The sequence below is a fragment of the Oryctolagus cuniculus genome, chromosome 11 (genome assembly GCF_964237555.1).
Source record: "Oryctolagus cuniculus chromosome 11, mOryCun1.1, whole genome shotgun sequence".
NCBI classification, from domain to species: Eukaryota; Metazoa; Chordata; class Mammalia; order Lagomorpha; family Leporidae; genus Oryctolagus; species Oryctolagus cuniculus.
Genome location: NC_091442.1, coordinates 64,612,615 through 64,635,411, shown reverse-complemented (window position 1 = coordinate 64,635,411; position 22,797 = coordinate 64,612,615). Strand labels below are relative to the sequence as shown.

The 22,797-nt window shown below is 37.1% G+C and overlaps 1 protein-coding gene across 16 annotated transcripts in view; it reads right to left on the bottom strand.

Moving 5' to 3' along the window:
* Positions 1-22,797, bottom strand: part of USP15 (ubiquitin specific peptidase 15) — a 128,112-nt gene that overhangs the window by 63,253 nt on the left and 42,062 nt on the right. For 10 of the 16 annotated variants that reach the window (XR_007919692.2, XR_011380127.1, XR_007919695.2 and 7 more), the window contains exons 4-6: positions 19,337-19,463; positions 11,354-11,499; positions 4,401-4,462 (exon numbers count right to left, since the gene is read on the bottom strand). Coding sequence is in view for 5 of the 16 variants with exons in the window: in XM_002711302.5 (XP_002711348.1) it covers positions 4,401-4,462; positions 11,354-11,499; positions 19,337-19,463 (335 nt within the window). In the remaining 11 variants the exon portion in view is untranslated. Of the gene's footprint in view, positions 1-4,396; positions 4,463-11,353; positions 11,500-16,223; positions 16,284-18,019; positions 19,464-20,152; positions 20,239-22,797 lie in introns of those variants that run through there. The other 6 variants (XR_011380129.1, XM_070052556.1, XM_070052557.1 and 3 more) reach the window with 5 other exon arrangements.

The following is a 22,797-nucleotide window of genomic DNA, read 5'->3' as shown; positions in this document are numbered from 1 at the left end:
TTCTTCCCCTTTCTCAACAGTATGTTAAAGTTTTAAAGACTTTACCAGTATTACCAACATCTCATTTTTATTTACTCTACTAGTGATAATGTGTATGTATTTTTAAAATTTGTTCAAGAGGAAGAGGGGGAGAGGGAAGGAGTGATGAAGCAAGTTCTCATTTGCTGGTTCACTCCTCAAATGCTCATGAGGGTGATTAAGGACCAAAACTCGGAACCAAAAACTCTATTCCGGTCTCCCACACAGGTGAAAGGAGGCCAGTTACTGAACATTAGCAGGAAGCTGGAGTCAGAAGCTATAGTGTGAATTGAACTCAGGTATTCCAATGTGGGATGTGGCATTTGAACTGCTAGGCAAAATGCACACTCCCCAGTGTGAGATATTTAGCTATACCGCCAAGACTATGCTATCACATATAACATATCTACAAAGACTATAACCTTAGGAACATGTGTAAAAATATCTCTTGAGTGCTGGGTTTGATAATTAAATACTGAATGATTTATGAAATAGCAGTACAAATTTATATTCCCATCACCAATACATGCAAATTATTCTACATCTTACCCAAAACTTTTCATCAACAATTTTCCAAGTTTTTGTCACACTGATGGGTTGAAAATAATATTTCTTGTTTTATTTTCATTTTTCTGGTCATTATTAAGTTTGTACATTGCTTTATCAATCAGTACCTGGGTTTCCCCTTATTTAAATTTTCTATTCATCTCTTTTGATAATTTTTGAATGCTATTTTTATTTCTGTTAATTTATAGCACTTAAAAATAAATTATAGGTATATTCTCTTTTAAGTTTTAGATATTCCAAAGCTGACATTTCACTTTTAATTCTTCATAAGGTTCTTTTAATCAAAATTATTTTTCTGTTATTAAATCCATTTAATTTTTCATGTTATGTTCTGTGATTCCTACGATAGTTAGTTATTCTAAGTATTTTAAATTAGTTCTAAAGCTTACATTTCTTTTTTTAAAAAAAGATTATTTATTTTAAAGGCAGAGTTACAAAGAGGCAAAGGTAGAGAGGTAGAGAAAAGGAAGGAGAGAGGGAGTAAGGGAGGGAGGGAAAGAGGTAGGTCTCCATCTGCTGGTTCATTCCCCAAATGACCACAATGGCTAGAGCTGGGCTGATAAGAAACCAGGAGCCTGGCTGGCGCCGCGGCTCAATAGGCTAATCCTCCACCTAGCGGTGCCAGCACACTGTGTTCTAGTCCCTGTTGGGGCGCCGGATTCTGTCCTGGTTGCCCCTCTTCCAGGCCAGCTCTCTGTTGTCGCCTGGGAAGGCAGTGGAGGATGGCCCAAGTGCTTGGGCCCTGCACCCCATGGGAGACCAGGAGAAGCACCTGGCTCCTGCCTTTGGATTAGTGCAGTGCGCCGGCCGCAGCACGCCAGCCGTGGCGGCCATTGGAGGGTGAACCAATGGCAAAAGGAAGACCTTTCTCCCTTTCTCTCTGTCTCTCTCTCTCACTATCCACTCTGCCCATCAAAAAAAAAAAAAAAAGGAAAAAAAAAAAAAAAAAGAAACCAGGAGCCTGGAGCTTCTTCTGCGGCTCCCATGCTGGTGCCAGTGCCCAAGGAATATCTTCCACCGCCTTCCAGGGCGTAAAAGAGAGCTGGGTCGGAAGCCAAGCAAGGTGCTGAGCAGCTTTATCCACTATGCCACAGCATTGGCCTCATGCTTTACTCTTATTTGGGTCTTTAACCCTTATGGAGTCAGCTTTATATATGTTTAAGATAAAGATCCAACTTTCTTTTTTTCCCTAATTTCCCTAATAGCTAAGTATCCACGTTAAATGTTACTGTTACTGCATTGTCATATACCAAGTTCTCAAATATATAAGAATATTTCTGAGATCACGGAGTTATTCTAGTTTTATTACTATAGCTTTGTAGTGATTCTCAACATCTGGCAGGTCTAGCATATCTTTTCCTCTCTGTCAGGATTGACTTAGCTAATCCTGGACATGCACTTATTGGTTAGTTTATGCTAATTCAAGAATGAGTATGTCGCCTTTCTTACACACACATGTACATACACACACACACACACACCAAATAAAATTTTGAACAGAAGGAACTGACATAATAGATTTAGTGAGAACAGTTATCACTGGCTTAAGCCATGTAGTACACAGAGCATGATAATATATTTTGTCTTTTAATTAGTAAGTTTAGAATGTTTTCCTTAAAGGCTCTATGCATTCTTAAATAGGTGGTTACCACTACACCATCTTCTAAACAGGTCACTACTGGTAGATAGCAGGGATCAGAAATTCATGGTTTATAAGTCAAATCCAAGCTTGTCATATACTGATAAAGCAAGTTTATCAAAATACAGCCATGTCCATTTGTTGAAATGATGTCTAAGATTGTTTTCATGCTACCATCAGTGGAGCTGATAGTTGTGATGAGACCATCTGGTCCACAAGGCTGAAAACACTGTCCAACCCTTTATAAAAAAGGTTGCTTGACTTCTGGGTACAGAAAAAAACCTATTGGTTTTCATAAACTGAATTTTCTCAGTTTTAGTGGTTTACTGATTGTTTTGGATTTTATGACTATATCATTATGTACACAAATAATAAATTTCACCTCTTTTAAAATCTGCCTTCTTATTTGGAGTCTACTTAAAATTTCTCAGTGCAATTTAATATCTACTAAAGAATTTATGTACATGGGTTTTAACAAGTTAGGAGAATTTCCTTTTATTCTTAATTTTCTGAGCATCTTCCATAGATAGGTACAAATATTAAAAGATTTTTGTTTTTATAATCTAGTAAACTATCATTTGGCATGTATGACATGTTGCTGTATAGTGCTTCTTAAAATTTGGAGTAAATGGATACTTTACATACTTTAATTTAATTAGAAAAGATCCCTGCGTCTTTTGGAACTCATGGTATTCCTATACTAAATTACAGCCAATTTTGTAATTTCAAAGACTATTTAAAGATACAGCAAGTATAGAACATTCTAATCATAAGCTAGAAAGACCAGCGAATATTCACCAGGAAAGTATGCCTAACTTCCAAATCTGTATCAGTTATGAAATCCATGAGTCCATCCATATCATTTTTTTTTTTTTTTTTTGACAGGCAGAGTGGACAGTGAGACAGAGAGACAGAGGGAAAGGTCTTCCTTTTGCCGTTGGTTCACCCTCCAATGGCTGCCGCAGCCAGCGTGCTGTGGCCGGCACACCGCGCTGATCCAATGGCAGGAGCCAAGTACTTATCCTGGTCTCCCATGGGGTGCAGGGCCCAAGCACTTGGGCCATCCTCTACTGCACTCCCTGGCCACAGCAGAGAGCTGGCCTGGAAGAGGGGCAACCAGGACAGAATCTGGCGCCCCGACAGGGACTAGAACCCAGTGTGCCGGCACCGCAAAGCGGAGGATTAGCCTAGTGAGCCAAGGCGCTGGCCCATCCATATCTATTTAAGTTCTACTTTTACACTAAGTTCTACCTCTTGTATACCTCCAACTAAGTAGGGTAAGAATAAAAATCTCTTTCATATTATTAACATATTTAGGCAACTTCTTAGAACTTAAGTGAAAAAATTCATGCAAGATAAAAAAGCCACTCATTAAAGTGTATTTTAGGTTTGAAGAAAATTAAGTAGCAGGTTATTTTTTTTTTACTTGCTAGGTTAGCACTTAATAAATTATTGATTTAAACAAGAATCATTGTTTTAACAATTTCAGAACATAGATTTAAAATCCCTTATCAGGAAATTTAAAACTCCAAAGTTCTGAAGACTTAAAACCACAATTTATCTGACAGCAACCTAATTTGAACTGATAGGCGGCTATTTATTTTCAAAGGTCTTATTTTTCCCACTTAGCATGAATATTTGCTAAGGAATATCAGTGTGTTTGATCACAGGATGTCCCCTTGGACTTTGCAGAAACACTGTAGTAAGTGGCATGTTCATAATATTCAAGATTTGAAAAGCCTGATTTTGAAACACACTAGTTTTAAGCATTTTTGACAATGGAGTATGGATCTGATAATTCTAAAGCAATGAAAGATTCTCAATCCTCCCCTCAGCATTAAAAAGCAAATTCTTGTGCTTTTATATTCTAAATCATCTTTTAAATCAATGAAAATATTAACTTTTATATCATTCATTTTGATAAAAAAGCCACTTTTTTAACATACTTTAAAATATCACAGAAAACTTCAATAAAACTAAACAAAATGTTTCACATTTCTAATATTTGTTTATATCTTCTAAAAGAGATTTGAATTGCAAGCTTCTAAAACTGTAACAATCAAGATATTAAATATTTTTGTAGTACACAACTAGGTTCTTCATTATTCTAAATTCATGATCTGAAATCAAAAGCTTAAAAATCATGCAATAAGATATAAGAGGAAGGAGCACTTACTTTGGAGTAGAAGGACCCCGTGGCCATGTTCCATCTTCATTTTTTTGTTCTATCACTAACACCTGTAAATATGACACAATAAAAGGATGTTTTTCTATAAACTTTTTAGTTAAAGTAGCTTTAAAAGATGAGATGAATATACAAGAAATTAAAATAACTGAGTATTTAAAGGATACAGTAGACACGGTGAAGAGGTAGTTGCATTCTGATTCCAAAGGGGGATAAAGGAAACAAAAAGACCTCAATTGTAAGAAGTCAGCAATGAAAGTGAGAAGAAGGTAAATGAAGAAAATCATCAGATCTATGATTTTAACAAAGTCTACACCAAAATCAAAATATAAATTTCTTGAGTTTAGGGAGTGTATTTTCCATTTTTTTGGTAGCTTGTATTACAGAACCATGCAAATAACAGATGATCAATCATGAAATGTTTATAGTTGTTGTTAAATAAGCTGACATCTTATTTTAGCTAACTATAATTACAATGCTATTGAGGCTTGGATAATCTGAAATTACAGATTACACAAAATTTAATTGCAGCTTTCAAATTACCGTATATTTATATTGTTACTATGTAAAGTATAGAATCTTTTAATATATAAGTAGGAGAATCACAAGTATGAGAATTGGACTAAAGTTTCCTATTACAGCATTACAATGAGATAGACAAAAATCATTTCTAACAATGATAGTACAGACTGAAGCAGAACTACTTTATTACAAAACCGTTCTGGTTTTTGTTATGGGATGAGTCTGCAAAGTAGAAAAACTTAGCAAATATAATTAGAGTAGCAAAAGAATAACGAAAGGAATCCAAATAATTTGTGAAAAAATATAATGAAAATTGATTGAAATCATATACACAAGGGGTTTTCTAAAGGTTCATGGAAAATCCTATCATAAGAAAACTACAAGGGGTGGGCTTCGTGGAACGGTGGGTTAAACTGCCCCTGGAAATGTTCACATCACATATTGGAGTGACTGACTTAACTCTCATATGTCTGCTTTCCGGCCAGCTTCCTGCTCATGCACCTGTGAGGCAGGAGATGGTGGCCTAGGTATTTGGGTTCTTGTTACTGTGGGAAACACAGAAAGAGCTGGGGCTCCTGGCTTTGGCCAGGCCCAGCCCTAGCAGTTGCTATCATTTGGGGAGTGAACCAGAGAATGGAAGACCTTTCTCTCTCTCCCTATCTGTTTCTCAGACTTTCAGACAGAAGGATGGACTGACAGATACAGAGAAAACTTAAAAACCTACCCACAGATTTCCAAAAATTTTTGGATCAAAATAAACTTACCTTTTAACTTTATTTTTCACAAATTTTTGAAGTACCCCTACATATGCCATCAATAAGATATTAATATTTTAATTTCTATGAGAAAACTATAATACAGACAATATGATTTGAAGTAAATACAAGGCACTATAAAGCTAAATCTATATATTCAATTTCATGAACTCTTTTTTTTTTTAAAGATTTATTTATTTATTTGGAAGTCAGAGTTATACAGAGAGGAAGGCAGAGAGACAGAGAGAGAGAGAGAGAGAGAGAGAGATTATCTTCCACCTGATGGTTCACTCCCCAATTGGTCACAATGGCTGGAGCTACGCTGATCCGGAGCCAGGAGCTTCCTCTGGGTCTCCCATGTGGGTGCAGGGGCCCAAGAACTTGGGCCATCTTCCACTGCTTTCTGGGCCATAGCAGAGAGCTGGACCGAAGTGGAGCAGCCAGGCCTCGAACCAGCACCCATATGGGATGCTGGCGCTTCAGGCCAGGCCAATAACTGACAGGTAGCGTTGCAGACAGTGAGGAAGAGACAGAGAGAAAAGTCTTCCTTCCATTGGTTCACCCCTCAAATGGCCGCTACGGTGATCTGAAGCCAGTAGCCAGGTGCTTCCTCCATGTCTCCCATGTGGGTGCAAGGGCCCAAGCACTTGGGCCATCCTCCACTGCTCTCCTGGGCCACAGCAGAGAGCTGGACTGTAAGAGGAGCAACCAGGACAAGACCCCGGCACCCATATGGGATGCTGGCACAGCAGGCCGAGGATTAACCAAGTGAGCCACGGTGCCGGCCCTGAACTCTTTCTTCTAAAGTTGCAATTTTATAACCTATTCTACATATACTTGGCAATATAGTCTGGTGGATTGTATGTTTTAAGGTCAATTATATTTTGGCATTTGGATCCTAACTGTGAAATGTAAATTCATTTTAGAATACATGTAATGAATAAGACTTTTTTTTAAACTTCATGGGAGTTATTTATTAAGAATATGCTAATTAAAATATTAAAGTTGCCTTTAAAAATATAGTATTTATGCATTCAAAAACTAATATGATGAATATACAGCTTATAACAAATAAATGTACCATGCACCTAGCATTCTGGCTACTTCCTAATCACAATCCCCCTCCTATCTGACAACAATAAGGTACTATCTTAATGTTGTAATTATCATTCCTACAGGGTATTATGTAATTTTCAAGATTTACAAATATAATTTAGTGAGTAAATTTTATTTGTGAAGCAAGTTTTCTTTTATTGCACTTTACAACTATCATGACACCTACACATAAAACTGATAATTAAAAGACAGATTTTTCATGGTCATTTGAAGGACTTAAATCATTACTCTGAAAAAACAGATTTTAGCTACAAAAACTTTCAAAGTTATACATTTAATATTGTTGTTTAACTATAATACCTCAACATCTAATAGAATTTGTACTTAAAATCCCATGGTTTATAACCATGGATTATTAAGTTTAAAAGGCAATCAGAAATGTTAAAATGTATATCTTTATTCAAATGTATCATTTTGAATACAATTTTGCTTACTGTTAAAACTAACTCATGGTGAAAGTATTTTTTAAAATATTTCAAAACAATTCACTTAAATAGAGAAGACACAAAAGGGACAATGAAAAATAATTCTGGGATGCAAACTCTTCCAACAATGTATCTTTGTTTTATTTTGCAATAACAATACTTTCAAGTTTAGTTATTAAAAAAAAAGTCTTGTAGAGTTATTGCTCATAAAACTGTTATAAAATCTAGAAAATTTGGGGCCAGCATTGTGGCATAGCAGGTAAAGCCACTGCCTGTGATGTTGGCATCAGTAAGAGTGCCAGTTCATGTCCCAGCTGCTTTGAAACTTCTGATCCAGTTCTTGCCTAAGGGCATGGGAAAAGTAGTGGAGATGGCCCAAGTCTTTGGGCTCCTGCACCCACGTGGGAGACTCAGATGAAGCTCATGGCTCCAGATTGGCTAAGCCCTTGGCAGCTGTGGCCATCTAGGGCTTGAACCAGCAGATGGAAGATCTCTGTCTCTCCCTTCCTAACTCTTTCAAATAAATAAATTTTTAAAAATCCAGAAAATTAAATGCATACTTTGAAACATTCCAGAAGATAAAAAGTTTTTAAGGATATTTCATCTTATTAATGTAGCTTATTCTCTAATCTGCAGTCTGATAAATGCGTATCTATCAAGAACATAGACTCGGGGCTGGAGCTCTGGTTTAGCGGGTAAAGCCGCTGCCTGAAGTGCTGACATTTCATATGAGTGCCAGTTTGAGTCCAGGTTGCTCCATTTCCAATCCAGCTCTCTGCTATGGCCTGGGGAAGCAGTGGAAGATGGCCCAAGTCCTTGGGCCCTGTAGCCTGTGGGAGACCCAGAAGAAGCTCTTGGCTTCGGATCAGCTCAGCTCTGGCTGTTGCAGCCATCTGGGGAGTGAATCAGCAGATGGAAGACCTATCTCTGCCTCTCTGTAACTTCGCTTTCAGATAAATAAATCTTAAAAAAAAAATAGATCTTTACAATGATAACATAAAATAAGTGTTACTTTCTTCATCATATACATTAGAAAACTGAGGCTTAAAGAAGTTAAATTACACCCCTGGAGCTAACTCAGGCTCTGAGGGATTTTTTTTTAAATTTTTTAAATTTTTATTATTTTTTTTTTTTTGACAGGCAGAGTGGATAGTGAGAGAGAGAGACAGAGAGAAAGGTCTTCCTTTGCTGTAGGTTCACCCTCCAATGGCCACCGCGGCCGGCGCGCTGCGCTGATCTGATGGCAGGAGCCAGGTACTTATCCTGGTCTCCCATGGGGTGCAGGGCCCAAGCACTTGAGCCATCCTCCACTGTACTCCCGGGCCACAGCAGAGAGCTGGCCTGGAAGAGGGGCAACCAGGACAGAATCCGGTGCCCCGACCGGGATAGAACCCGGTGTACCGGCGCCGCAAGGCGGAGGATTAGCCTAGTGAGCCGTGGCGCCGGCCTCTGAGGGATGTTAATCACAGAGAAGTACATGTCTATTGGAAGCCTGATAGAGGGAACTGGCTAGCTAGGGAGGTGGGGGTGCTGATTAATTGGTGGACTTCCAAAGTGCTCATTTCAGCTTAAGTCCGGTAACTTTCCTTTTTTTTTAAATTAAGATTCATTTTATTTATTTGAAAGAGAATTAGAGAGAGAGGGCGAGACACAGAAAGAAGTCTTCAACCCACTGGTTCACTCCCCAAAGGGCTCAACGGCTGGAGCTGAGCCAATCCGGAGGCAGGAGCCGCTGTCAAGTCTCCCACATGGGAGCAGGGGCCTGAGCCCTTGGGCCATCTTCCCTTGGTTTCCCAGGCACATGAGCAGGGAGCTGGATTGAAAGTGGAGCATCCAGGACTAAAACCGGCACCCATATAGGAGGCTGGCGCTGCAGGCCGGGGCTTTAACAGACTGCTCCACAGCACTGGCCCCATAACTTTCCTTTTAACTGTAATACATAATGTTTTTTTTTTTTTAAAGAATTATTTTATTTGCAAGAGTTGCAGAGAGAGGGAGAGAAACCTTCCATCTGCTGGTTCACTCCTCAAATGACCACAATAGCTGGAACTGGGCCAAACGAAAGCCAGGAGTCAGCAGTTTCTTCTGGGTCTCCTTCATGGGTACAGGTGCCCAAGCACTTGGGCCATCTTCCACTCCCTTCCCCAGAGCATTAGCAGGAAGCTGGATCAGAAGTGGAGCAGCTGGGACCAGAGCCCATACGGGATGCCAACACTGCAGGCAGAAGCTTAATCCGCTAGGCTACAGCACCAGGTCCCATAATGGGTTTTATAAAATTTCACTTAAGACTATAATGGATAAAATAATTTTTTTAAATAGCTTAGTACAATACTTAGCACATAAAGGTATTTACTAAAAATTAATTCTCCCTAGTTTCTTTGATTTTTTAACAACCCAACTATTGATACTGTTAGTAATTTTTAAGTAAAACAGAACTAAATAAAAATTTCTATACACTAGAGCATCAGACACTGTGTTAGGTATTACAAATAAAAACAAATAGGATGAGGCCGGCGCCGTGGCTCAATAGGCTAATCCTCCACCTTGCGGCGCCGGCACACCGGGTTCTAGTCCCGGTTGGGGCGCCGGATTCTGTCCCGGTTGTCCCTCTTCCAGGCCAGCTCTCTGCTATGGCCAGGGAGTGCAGTGGAGGATGGCCCAGGTGCTTGGGCCCTGCACCCCATGGGAGACCAGGAAAAGCACCTGGATCCTGGCTCCTGCCATCGGATCAGCGCGGTGCGCCGGCTGCAGCGGCGGCCATTGGAGGGTGAACCAACGGCAAAGGAAGACCTTTCTCTCTCTGTCTCTCTCTCTCACTGTCCACTCTGCCTGTCAAAAAAAAAAAAAAAAAAAAAAAAAAAAAAAAACACCAAAAAACAAATAGGATGCAACACCGAACCAAAGCAAGGATCCCACAATTTAACTGGGGAGCTTAATATGCAAATAACTAAAGTACATAATGAATGATAAAAAAAAGACCTAAGCAAAAACATTTTGGAAGTTAAGGTAACAATTTTATTTGAAAGCAGAAACATCCTATAACTCAATATATATTGAGAAAAACAGAAAGCTGAAGAAATGAATTCGAATTTGAAAGATGGATAATCTGACCTAGATAACCTACATGATAGTATCAGATGGGATGGTAAATCTGAATATCTGGATGGTTAAAAGGATTTTTAGCTGGATAGAATCAGGGACTGGGAAGAAGGGGATATTAGGCAGATAGAATACCATGCAAAATCTAACAGCATGCAATAAAATAGTGTGTTCAAGTAACTATAAGCAGTTCAGTTCATTACTGTTAGAGTATAAAACACAGACAAGGACAATTTAAAGATGTTAGATGACTAGCCAAGATGTTAAACCATGTCTTTCATGCTGCGTTAAAGTGCTGGGATTTGATAGTAACTAAGGAGCCAGGAAAGGCTTATGAAGATAAGTAATGAGGTCTACATTTTAGGATATTCTGGTAAAAGTAAGATCTAGTGCACACAACAGAAACCTGGAATTAGAGCACTCTCTATGACAGATAACTGCTGAGAATGGAACAAAGAGATTAACTCAAGAGATATTTAAAAGGTAGAATCAGTTCCTAATTGTGACTAAACATCTTCATCCCTTCGTATACTGACTTCTTTGGATTATAACATATATAAAGACAAAATGAAAACTGATAATGTTTAACAAGGGTTGGCAAACTACAGTATACTTAGGCTACTGCCTACTTTTGTAAAAAGTTTTAGTGGAGCTAGCCATACCTGTTTTTGTATCACCTATAACTGCATTTGTGTTATTACAGAGGCACATTGTATTTCCAACAGCATTATGTGGCCTACAGAAACAAAAATGCCTCTTATATGGTTCTTCACAAAGTTACTGACCCATTTTATATTTTTTTAACTGAAAATCATTTCTTCTGAATAAGTAGATTATTTCCAAATTCAACAAGGGAATCAGAAGTTATGGTTATTCCAGCAGGGATATGAAGTAGAGATGCAAGTTATAAAGAGGAAATCTGCAACAGTAGAACCCATTTTGTACTTCAGGATAGTCATTAAAGTTGGTGAATCCAAAAAACTTCATGTATAATAAGCTTAGAGTAAACAGTACTGCTAAACAATACCTGTCCTTGGTATAAGCCAGCATCCTGAATGGTGCTGTCTGGTTTATTCAGAGGTTCAAATGTATTACTCATGTATTTGTTCCACAATCTGGTCTCCTTTTCATCTGGAATATTGAAGATTTTTCTTATTTCCTTTTCAATTGTATCTAGATGTAAAAAGCAAAGATACACACATATGTATAATAAATACGTTAAAATATATTACATTGAGCTAAATGCCTATATATGCATAAAAATTCTAAATTTAAAATATCAACATGATAGCAAGAATAAAGAAATATGTAAGGAACATAAAAAACCAACAAAACTGAAGTTTTCACAACTAGGTTTTTATATTTAGGGAAGAAATGGCAATTGTAACTCAGATGATTACTTGAGAACTTTAAGACCCCAAAAGATAAAGAGTTAAATCATTTAACACTAAAATATAATTTATATTATATACAATGAACTTTAAATTTTGGCACATTATAAAATCAACATATTCTCTGAGAATATGTAGAAGTTAAAAATATTAAAGTATGATTAAGAGATGCTATAGATGGAAAGTATTTTTCATTATATTCTAAGAATAACATATTAAACTGAATCTAATTTATAGTTTGAATATCTAGCTAGAATATATGAACAAAATGAAAAGCATTTGATTGAAGAGATTTCTATATTGATTAAAATTTCTTATTCACCCAATACACCATGTATTTTCCCCATTACAGAACTGGAAGTTTTTTCTTTTAACAGCAACAGTTTAACTAGTATAAAGTAAGACACAGGATGATCTACATATTGGAGAATCTGGATGTAACAAAGTTTCAGTACTCATGAGAGGTTAAATAAATCTTTAAAAATTTTTGAAAATTACATAATACTATATATCTATCTATCTAATTCTGGCTAATAACTTGCCCAGCAGAGTCAAGAAAATTGTAATTAAAACATGACAAATAAAGAAAGAGAGAATACTTTAAAATTTTAGAACAGTTGGTTTTGGAAAAAGCATGTTCTCCAAATAAATCAAAATCTACACTTATACTACATAATTAAATTCAGTCCAATAATATTGTTTATGTTTCACTTAGCAACTAATGTACTGTAATAGTTTTGTAGTCAATGAAACTTTGATTAGGGGTTAAGTCAGTAATAAATTGTACAGTCATCTCAAAACTTAAAGCAAGTTACCTACAATATTTACATATTTTATTACATCAAATAAATATACTGTCATGGCTCTCTATTATGGCAGGGTTGAATTTTTTCCTTTTGTTCTTTTTATTGAAGCAGAATATGTGCACAGAAAAATGCACTAATCATCATCAGTACAGTGTGATAAATATGCAAAGTGGACAAGCTCATGGAAATAGCATTCAGATCAAGAAACAGAACATTACCTAGGAAGGAGGGCAAAGGAGTAGTCTTAGTCTTTCCATAAAAATTAACTTTTTCCCTAACTGTAGAAGTAATTTTTGCTCAGAGCAAAAATACAGAAAATAATGATATATAAATATCTACCTAGATAAAACTACTGTTAACATTTTCGTCTTCTTATGGACTTTTTGCCTACTAATACACACAGATATTTGTATAGTATATTATAGGTATATGACATACCATCTATAAACATGGAGATTTCTTCCTCATTGAGTTTTGCAATCTACTTATACAAGGTATTCTGTTTGTAGTAAGAACTGCAAAAGATTTCAAGGTACATAGTTTTTCCATAATATACATTTTTGGGAACTTTCTGAGGATTCCCTCAAATGTACAATTTTAAAATTTTTTTATAAAACAATACTTATTTTTGAGCCAGTTTTCATGAACTTTTTGAAGCACCTTGAAATACAGGGAAAGAATACTATAAGTTGAAGAAATAGAAACATAAAGGCCTTCATTTGGGAAGGTGTTTGGCATTTTAGAATGGGGTGACACATCAATGTGGCTGAAGTAGAATGAGCAAGGTAAAAATGAGCCCATAAATGAACATTTATAGGAATATACAGAATTTTGTGAGTTACCAAAGTATTTCTATTTTATTCTCAGTGAGGAAGGAAGCCACTGAGGAGTTTGGAGAAGTAGCATGATATGACAGATACTTTATTTTTTAAATTAAAAAAATATTTATAGAGACAGAGCTGTTACTGGTTTACTCCCCAAATGCCTGCAGCAGCTGGGGCTGGTGCATAGTTGAAATTGGGAGCTGGGAATGCAATACAGGTCTCCTATATGTGGGGAAGGTACCCAATTACTTAAGTCATCACTATGGCCTCCCAAGGTCTACATCAGCAAAAACCTGGAATCAGGAGCCAGAGTCGGGAATTTTTTTTCTTTTACACTCCAATGAAGGTTGAGGGCATCCTAATCAGAATCTTACCCACTAAGTCAAATGTCCATCCCAATGACAAGCAATGTTTTTTTGCTGTTAGTGAAGTCTGAATGCAGGGGGTCAAGGACGGGAGACTAGGTTACTGCAGCAATCCAAACCAAAGTGGTAGCAATGGAAGCATTATTAAGTGGCCACATTGACAACAGATTCTAAAGGAATTACTAAAACATACTGCTAGACTAATTACAGGATGGGAAATAATAAATCAGGATGGTAAGAATTTTGTCCTGAGTAATTAGAAAACAAGTTGAAATTACTCAGATGTGGAGGAATGACAGGATAGCAGGTTTTGGAAGAAACAGAGGGAATTAGGTTTATCATGATAATTATTTTGAGATGCTAACCAGATATACAACTGAAGATATGAGAAAGCTGATACTGGAATTAAGGGAGCATTTTCTATAGGACATACAACTTAAGATATTAACATGCAGAAAATATTTAAATCCAAGAGACCCGAAGAAATTACCAAGGAAAAGAGGAGATTCAAGTACTGAGCATATAAACACTGATGTTTTGAAGTCAGAAAGGCCAAGATGTTCTCACAAAGACTCTGACAAGATGTAACCAAGTAAGAAAGTGCCCTGAAGCTACGTGAAGAGAAAGTGTTTCTAAATAGAAAAGTACTTTATTCTATTAAAATGTTGCTGGCAGGTTAAGAAAACCAAGATTTCTTAATTACAAGTTATTAGATATCATGACAGAGTGGAAAGGGAATGGTAGGACTAAATGTCTAATGTAGTGGACACAGAGAGATAATGGGAACAGACAAGTGGTAGCCAGATAGAATACTGCTAAAGATAATGCCAAGTACGGTCATAATAACAGTGCAGGGTATAACCACGGGAAGAACTGGTGACTGTAGTCGGAATGCAGGACAAGATGCCTGGAGTTGAGAACGTCGTGAGACTATGTGTTTATTTCCCCATACATTAATTTGACTATTTTTAAGTTAATGATAAGCACAGGAGGTAGAAAAACATTAATACAGGTAATAGAAATATAGCTGTTACGGCAAATATTACGGCATATTTAGTAAGAATGTGGATTGAGCCTATTAATAAACAAAATTCATAAAGCATTTTAAAAATGTTTTATAACAAAAATTATGTTTTCAGTGGTTATCCTTAAAGGAAAACCAAATTTTCATTTATTAAAAAAAAATCTTAACTTATTTTCATTTTATTTGAAAAGCAGAGGCAGAGACACACACAGAGATCTTCCACCCACTGCTCATTCTGAGATGGCTGTAACAGCCAAGGCTGGGCCGGTTCAAAGCCAGGAGCCAGCAACTCAATCTGTGCCTCCCACGTGGATGGCAGGGACTAAACCACTTGAGCCATCACTTGCTGCCTCCCAGGGTGCATTAGCAGGAAGCTGGATGGAAAGCAGAGTAGTTGGCACTCAAATCAGACAACTCAACATGGGATGTGGGGACCATCCAACCTGTAGGCCTTGTAAGACCCACAAAATGTCCCAAGTAGCATTTTAACTGCTGCACCACACACTTTGGCCCTAAAACCAAATTTTAATCTATCTTACTAGAACACATGCAATGCCCAAATAAATTTATTTATGGAGAAAAAATACTAAAGGACAAAGTACTTTGGCCTTGCTATTGTAAGTTATTCAGATCTTGCCTATGACAACTATCACTTCTTCACTCTAAGTCAGGGGTGGGGAGCCTCTGTTCTACTAGGGGCCATCTGGATCTTTATAACATCATTCATGAACCATACAAAATTGTCAACTTAAAAACTATTTAAAATTGTATATATGAAATATCTGAAATTTGTTCTTTATTTAAATAAATTTATTTTAAAAATTAGCCACCTATATAAGTTTATTGCATTTTGAGTCCTGCCCGTGGTTGCTTTGGCAGGGTCAAACTGAATGATTTTGTGGGCCTTACATGGCCTGCAGGTTGGATGATGCTCATCCCTGCTATAAATCAATGTAGGTAGCACTACAGAATATTTTATTAACTTGTTAACAACAGGCAGCCACATATATGCATTTCCTATTTCTGTTTACATTATTTATATAGCTAAATTTCCTGTATATACTGATTTTGATAATTTTAAGATACTTTAAAAGATCACAAAGGAAAAATATACATTCATTTTTAGTTTAATATCCAATTTATTTATTTCATAATTCACTTCCTATAAAAAAACAGTTAATATCTCTAAAATGAATGCTTCTTTAGCATTCATAGGCTGTGTAAGGCAACAATTAAGAAAGATGATTCTGGTATAAGAGATCTAAGAAATCTAATTATGGAACTGAAGTACTAACTAAAACGAGGCAGGTTCTAAGCCTCAGCTTCATTATCTACAAGATGAGCGTATAAGGTTGCTGAGGTTACAAATAAGAAAACTCCTGTCAAGTGCCTAAAGCATAGCAACTGTTCAATAACTGCTAATTTGCATAACAAGAAACATGAAGCCTCCAAAAGTCCTGGCTTGATACACTGACCGGGACTTTGCATTTTTTTTGTTTGTTTTTGCTTAAAAAGCAAACTCAGGGCTGGCACCCTGGCTCAATAGGCTAATCCTCCGCCTTGCGGCCGGCACATCGGGTTCTAGTCCCAGTTGGGGTGCCGGATTCTGTCCCGGTTGCCCCTCTTCCAGGCCAGCTCTCTGCTGTGGCCTGGGAGTGCAGTGGAGGATGGCCCAAGTCCTTGGGCCCTGCACCCGCATGAGAGACCAGGAGAAGCTCCTGGCTTCGAATCAGTGCAGTGTGCCGGCCGCAGAGGCCACTGGAGGGTGAAGGCAAAGGAAGACCTTTCTCTCGGTCTCTCTCTCTCACACTATCTACTCTGCCTGTCAAAAAAAAAAAAAAAAAAAAAAAAAGCAAACTCGGTTTAATAAAGACTTTCAGACATTTTAAACTAAGAACTACCAGAAGAAACTGTGACCTAGTACATTTATATGAGAGGTCTTCAAAAAGTGAATGAAAAAATGTATATTATGAAATAATTTCTACATTATTTTGTACCAAAGTAAACTTTAGGCACCTTTTTGAAGTATCCTCATATGTACTGGTATTTTTTTTTTTTTTTTTTTTTTTGACAGGCAGAGTGGACAGTGAGAGAGAGAGACAGAGAGAAAGGTCTTCCTTTGCCGTTGGTTCACCCTCCAATGGCTGCCGCGGCCGGCGCGCTGCGGCCGGCGCACCGCGCTGATCCGATGGCAGGAGCCAGGTGCTTTTCCTGGTCTCCCATTGGGTGCAGGGCCCAAGCACCTGGGCCATCCTCCACTGCACTCCCTGGCCACAGCAGAGGGCTGGCCTGGAAGAGGGGCAACCGGGACAGAATCCGGCGCCCCGACCGGGACTAGAACCCGGTGTGCCGGCGCCGCTAGGCGGAGGATTAGCCTAGTGAGCCGCGGCGCCGGCCCTGTACTGGTATTTTGTACTTGGATATTTTCCATCCAATTCTGAACTCGCAGAACTGTTTAATGAACCACCAAAGTATCAACAATTCAGTATGAAGAGCACTAATTTAACAGAATGAGAAATTTTAGTTATATAAGAATTCACACATAATTTTAAGGTATGTATACAATGTATGTAGCACTTTCAAATATTAGTATATTTAAACTATGTTATTAAAATCTATGCTAGCTTATAATTTTTTGAAGCAGAGATTCTTTTTATTAATTACTATCTTCACTGACAAGTAGTTATACAGCACTTAACATGAGAACACCATAATGCTGTTCTGAATTTAGAAATTAAGCCAGTTTATGATTTTCATGTCAATTTTAAAATGTCCAGTAAAGTCCAAAATAAGATTTCTGATGGTCCCATATTTACATATAGTTTTCTATTAAAATGAGATTGGGAGACAAGAACAAATTTTAAAGTAACCAGCAAACATTATCTGTATCAACTATTTTAAGAGGAAGCTTATCATTTTTATATATACACACACACACACACACACACATATATTTTTACGGGCAGAGTAGACAGTGAGAGAGAAACAGAGAGAAAGGTCTTCCTTTTCCATTGGTTCACCCGCACAATGGCTGCTGCGGCCAGCGTGCTGTGGCTGGCGCACCGCGCTGATCCGAAGCCAGGAGCCAGGTGCTTCTCCTGGTCTCCCAAGTGGGTGCAGGGCCCAAACACTTGGGCCATCCTCCACTGCCCTCCCGGGCCACAGCAGAGAGCTGGACTGGAAGAGGAGCAACCAGGACAGAATCCGGCGCCATGACCAGGACTAGAACCCAGTGTGCCCGCGCCGCAGGCGGAGGATTACCCTAGTGAGCAGCGGCGCCGGCCATCATTTATATTTCACTTGGCTATAAATTTCAGAAATTAGTCTCAATTTTAACAGACTATGCTTGTTAGGCAGAATTATGGATTCCTATTATACACATACTAATATGATTAACAATACTGAAAACGTTCAGTTTTCAACGCAGAAATGTTTTATTTTCCTAAATAAGTTCCATGGATCTGGAAATGTTAAGCAATTTATCCATAATAATTATAATAAAGTGATATTTATATATGGAAATCCTAATATTTTGAAGAATTCATTTTATAAAGATGAATTTATTTAACTTGAATAAAGTTACAAATATTCTAGCTAAATAAAGATGAAGAAATAAAAAGCTCATAACCTAATAATTTATTTGGTAAAAATAGTTGGATTAATCAAGCACTTATGTACTTGAAGAAAAATATAGGGTAAAAGTATTTTCTTGCCATGAAATGGAGAAATGAAAGCAAAATGTACTTATGAAATTAAGAAACATTTTATATTTAGTGAAACTTGTCTTAATAATCGGTCCCAATTAGGAAATCTTAAACAGTGTTATTAAACTTGCTAAACTCTCTTTCATGTCAAGTTCTGTGTTCATGTTCTCTCTCTGTTGTCTATCTGCATTTTCCAACAAGTCCAGTATTATCTTTAATCTTGTTTTACCACATCTTTATTTGAAATTAACTACTTTTCATAATTTTTTATTTTATGAAACAAAAAGGACAGTACTTTTATTGAATTCACAAGCATTTATTTAAAAACACTACCCAGTATATTCTTGATCTTAAAAACATATTTTAGTATATATTTATATAAAGATATATAAATTTATAGACAGAATCTGGTCTATTTATATTTGAGATGATATAGAAACTATTTAAGGAGCCTATTCATTAACAGTAACAAAATAAATATCAATGTGTCATCATATCATGTTAAGCTTGCTGTCTTAGACACTTAACTGTATTTATAGTCCAAAAGAAGAAACTGAGAGAATAAAGGAGCTAACCAACTGCCATTTTTCATATTACCTAGCCAAGTTATATTTAATTTTCATTTAAAGCTCTATTTCAATTTAAATTCACAAATACACATTTTTCATGTGTTAAATTTTAAAAATAATTGTTTTTTAAAAGGTAAAAATAGCACAAATGTTAAACTAATTTAATAAATGCAGATAGGGCAAGAATCAATAAATACATTGAATCAAGGCTGAGAATCTAATATTTACATAAAAGCCTACAAAATAGTTATAATATTAGCATATAACAGAATTATAACTAAAGATATCATGGAAATGGTTTAAGAGAGAGACAGGATCTTACATTACCTATCGTGTCAGCTTTGCTAAATCTTCGAGTTACAACATTGTTCATGTTTCCATTTTCACAGAGCTTCAATTCTGTGAGATATACTTCTACCTTGCAGTGCTTTACAAACATACCCTGTTCAACCACCTAAAAAAATTAAACAAATCAGTATCAATTCTATCAATATATTTCACTCTAATGGCACTATATTTTTCTAAAGAGGCTTAGGAAAAAAACTACAGATCTCCATTGAAAAATACTAACTATTAAAACATGTCAATATTAAAAAACAAGAAACAGTTTTGGAAGCTCTAATATTTAACAGAAGATGAATAACTGTAACCTCAAACGTTACCAGTTTGGAAAAGCCTTCTACTGATCTATAAAGATATTCTGGTACACTATTGATTAGGAATATATTCAACATTTAAGATGAGGAGGTTTACCCAAAAGACTATGTATATTTCTCTCTCTCTGCAAATAAATATACATAAATATATAAAAGCAGCTCTGATTAAAGATAGACATATTTTTAGCTTCTAGTAGTGATCTCCAGCAGAAAATCTTTAAAAAGTTACACTTTATACAATGCAACCTAACAATGGCTATATCATGACTCTGTATGTTAAAATACAACTTTTAAAATGATAATTGTAAATACTACTGCCAAAATCTATACCTCTGGACCTGTAACCAATGTTAGTTTCATCTTAAAATGACTTTGTTTGACCTTTAAATACACACTTAGTAATTTAATGCCACAAATGGAAAAGAAAGCTGTTAAACATGCAAGCAATAAAACATAAAAAGAAAAAATACGTATATATCAGGGTCACCTTTTCAGTAAGAATATTTCCTTTTGATCTTCTAAAGGTTAACTGTAGGATTTCAGTCATGAATACAGTTTCTAAAAATAGTAACCAGACTGATATGTGATACATTAGACAAATATGGCAAAAGGGAGGCTCCAAGGGACTGTCAGATAACACTCACAAGCTTACATCAGTTCAGTAAGGAACTTATAAACTTGTTTCACTTGCAGGAAAAACTGTTTCAGCTAAAAAATATTCCAACAGAGTTTATCCAGTATTTACTATGTAATCCACTATACAATTTTCTGACGTGCTGTCATATATAATCTCTTAGTCATACTTGTTACAAATTTCTAAAACAGGTAACAGCCTGTACTTCTGATTCATTTTATAAAACTAATATATAAATGATAACTCCTAACTAAGAAGATTTATCTTAAACTTCTTATGTTGATTTACTTTGAGGTTAAGAATTTAACAACTGGGGCCGACAGTGTGGCATGGTAGGTCAAGCATCGTCTGCAGAACTGACATTCCATACGTGCCCTGGTTTGAGTCCTGGCTGCTCCACTTCCCATCCAGCTCTCTGCTATAGCCTGGAAAAACAGTAATAGATGGCCCCAGTGCTTGGGCCCCTGCACCTGCATTGGACACCAGGAAGAAACTCCTGGTCACTGGCTTTACATCAGCCCAGTTCCAGCCACTGCACCCATTTAGGGAGTGAATCAGCAGATGGAAGACCTTTCTATCTCTCCTTCTCTCTGTCTGTAACTCTGCCTCAAGTAAATAAGTAAATCTTTTTTTTTTTTTAAGTAACAATTTAATGTCAAAAGATTGCTTATTGGTATATATAAATTAAACTAGGAATCAAATATTCTTATCAATTAGGAACTTCTGCTGAGATTCAGTATCTAAATAAAATTCTAAAATAATAAAACATTAAGGTAGCTACTAACCACAGGTTGCTAAAACTGAGATAAATCACAGTTTATGAACAACAATGAAAAAAGACAAATAGAATGACTAACAACAGAGCAACAAAAGGGATAAATAACATAAAATAAATACAAAATAATGAAAATCCCTCATGATTTATACTGAGTTACAAATAAGCAATAAGCATGACTTTGGGGCTGGCACAATGGCATGGCGGGTAAGGCTGCCGCCTGCAGCACCGGCATCCCATATGGGCACCAGTTCAAGTCTTGGCTGCTCCACTTCCGATCCAGCTCTCTGCTGTGGCCTGGGAAAGCAGTTGAAGATGGCCCAAGTCCTTGGGCCCCTGCACCTGCATGGGAGAACCTGGGGAAGCTCCTGGCTTCGGATCGGCGCAGCTCCGGCCAATGCGGCCAATTGGGGAATGAAAAGAACGGATGGAAGACCTCTCTCTCTCTCTCTCTCTGCCTCTCCTTCTCTCTCTGTGTAACTCTTTCAAATAAAAAATAATAATTTTTTAATGCTAATAGGTATTTTCTTGGAAAGAAACTGGTGATTGAACAAAGAGTCATTTTGAGATATGTGAAAACAAAAGATTAGTTCAAAATCCACACTACTGGGATTCACATTTTTTAAACGATTTATTAAAATGAAGAGTTACATGGCCGGCGCCGCGGCTCAGTAGGCTAATCCTCCCCCTTGCGGCGCCGGCACACCGGGTTCTAGTCCTGGTCGGGGTGCCGGATTCTGTCCCGGTTGCCCCTCTTCCAGGCCAGCTCTCTGCTGTGGCCCGAGAGTGCAGTGGAGCATGGTCCAAGTGCTTGGGCCCTGCACCCCATGGGAGACCAGGAAAAGCACCTGGCTCCTGCCTTCGGATCAGCGCGTTGGAGGGTGAACCAATGGCAAAAAAGGAAGACCTTTCTCTCTGTCTCTCTCTCTCACTGTCCACTCTGCCTGTCAAAAAAAAAAAAAAAAAAAAAAAAAAAAAAAAAAAAAAAAGAGTTACAAAGAGAGAGGGAGAGACAGACACATCTTCCATCTGCCAATCCCCAAAGGGCTACGTCAGTCAGGGCTGGGACAGGACGAAGACAGGAGTAAGGAGCTTCATTAGGGTCTCCCACGTGCATAGCAGGTTCCCAAGGACTTGGGCCATTTCCTGCTGCTTTCCTAGATTCATAGAGAGCTGGACTGGAAGTGGAGCAGCCAGGACACAAACCGGTGCCCATATGGGATGCCAGTGTTGCAGGCAGCAGCTTAACCTGCAGCATCACAATGTCAGCCCCAGAATTCAGTAGTTTTCTCAGAATTTTTTATTCTCTCCAAAAACATCATAAATTGTGAAAACCTATATCATCACATTTCAATACTATATTTTAAGATATTTATTATTCAAAAGTAGTGTTACAATACTGCTCCACTTAGAAAAATATGCTAATTATTTTAATTCAAAAGAACACTATAAATTGTTAAAGCCTGAAAACAATAGCATCATAGCAGTGAAAAAAGAACTGGTATATTTATGATTTAGTGTTATTATATCATATACAGACTAATTATATAATATCTTTTTTATATTAAATTCATAAAGTCTCCTATCTTCATCAAAACTGTCTATAAGAATACCACTGAATAGGAGGGTTATGAAGACTGTATAACAGGAAGGAAAAGTTTGTTAAAACAAGGTATTCATTTAATTATAACCATTAAAAGATACACTTGAAATAAATTCAGAA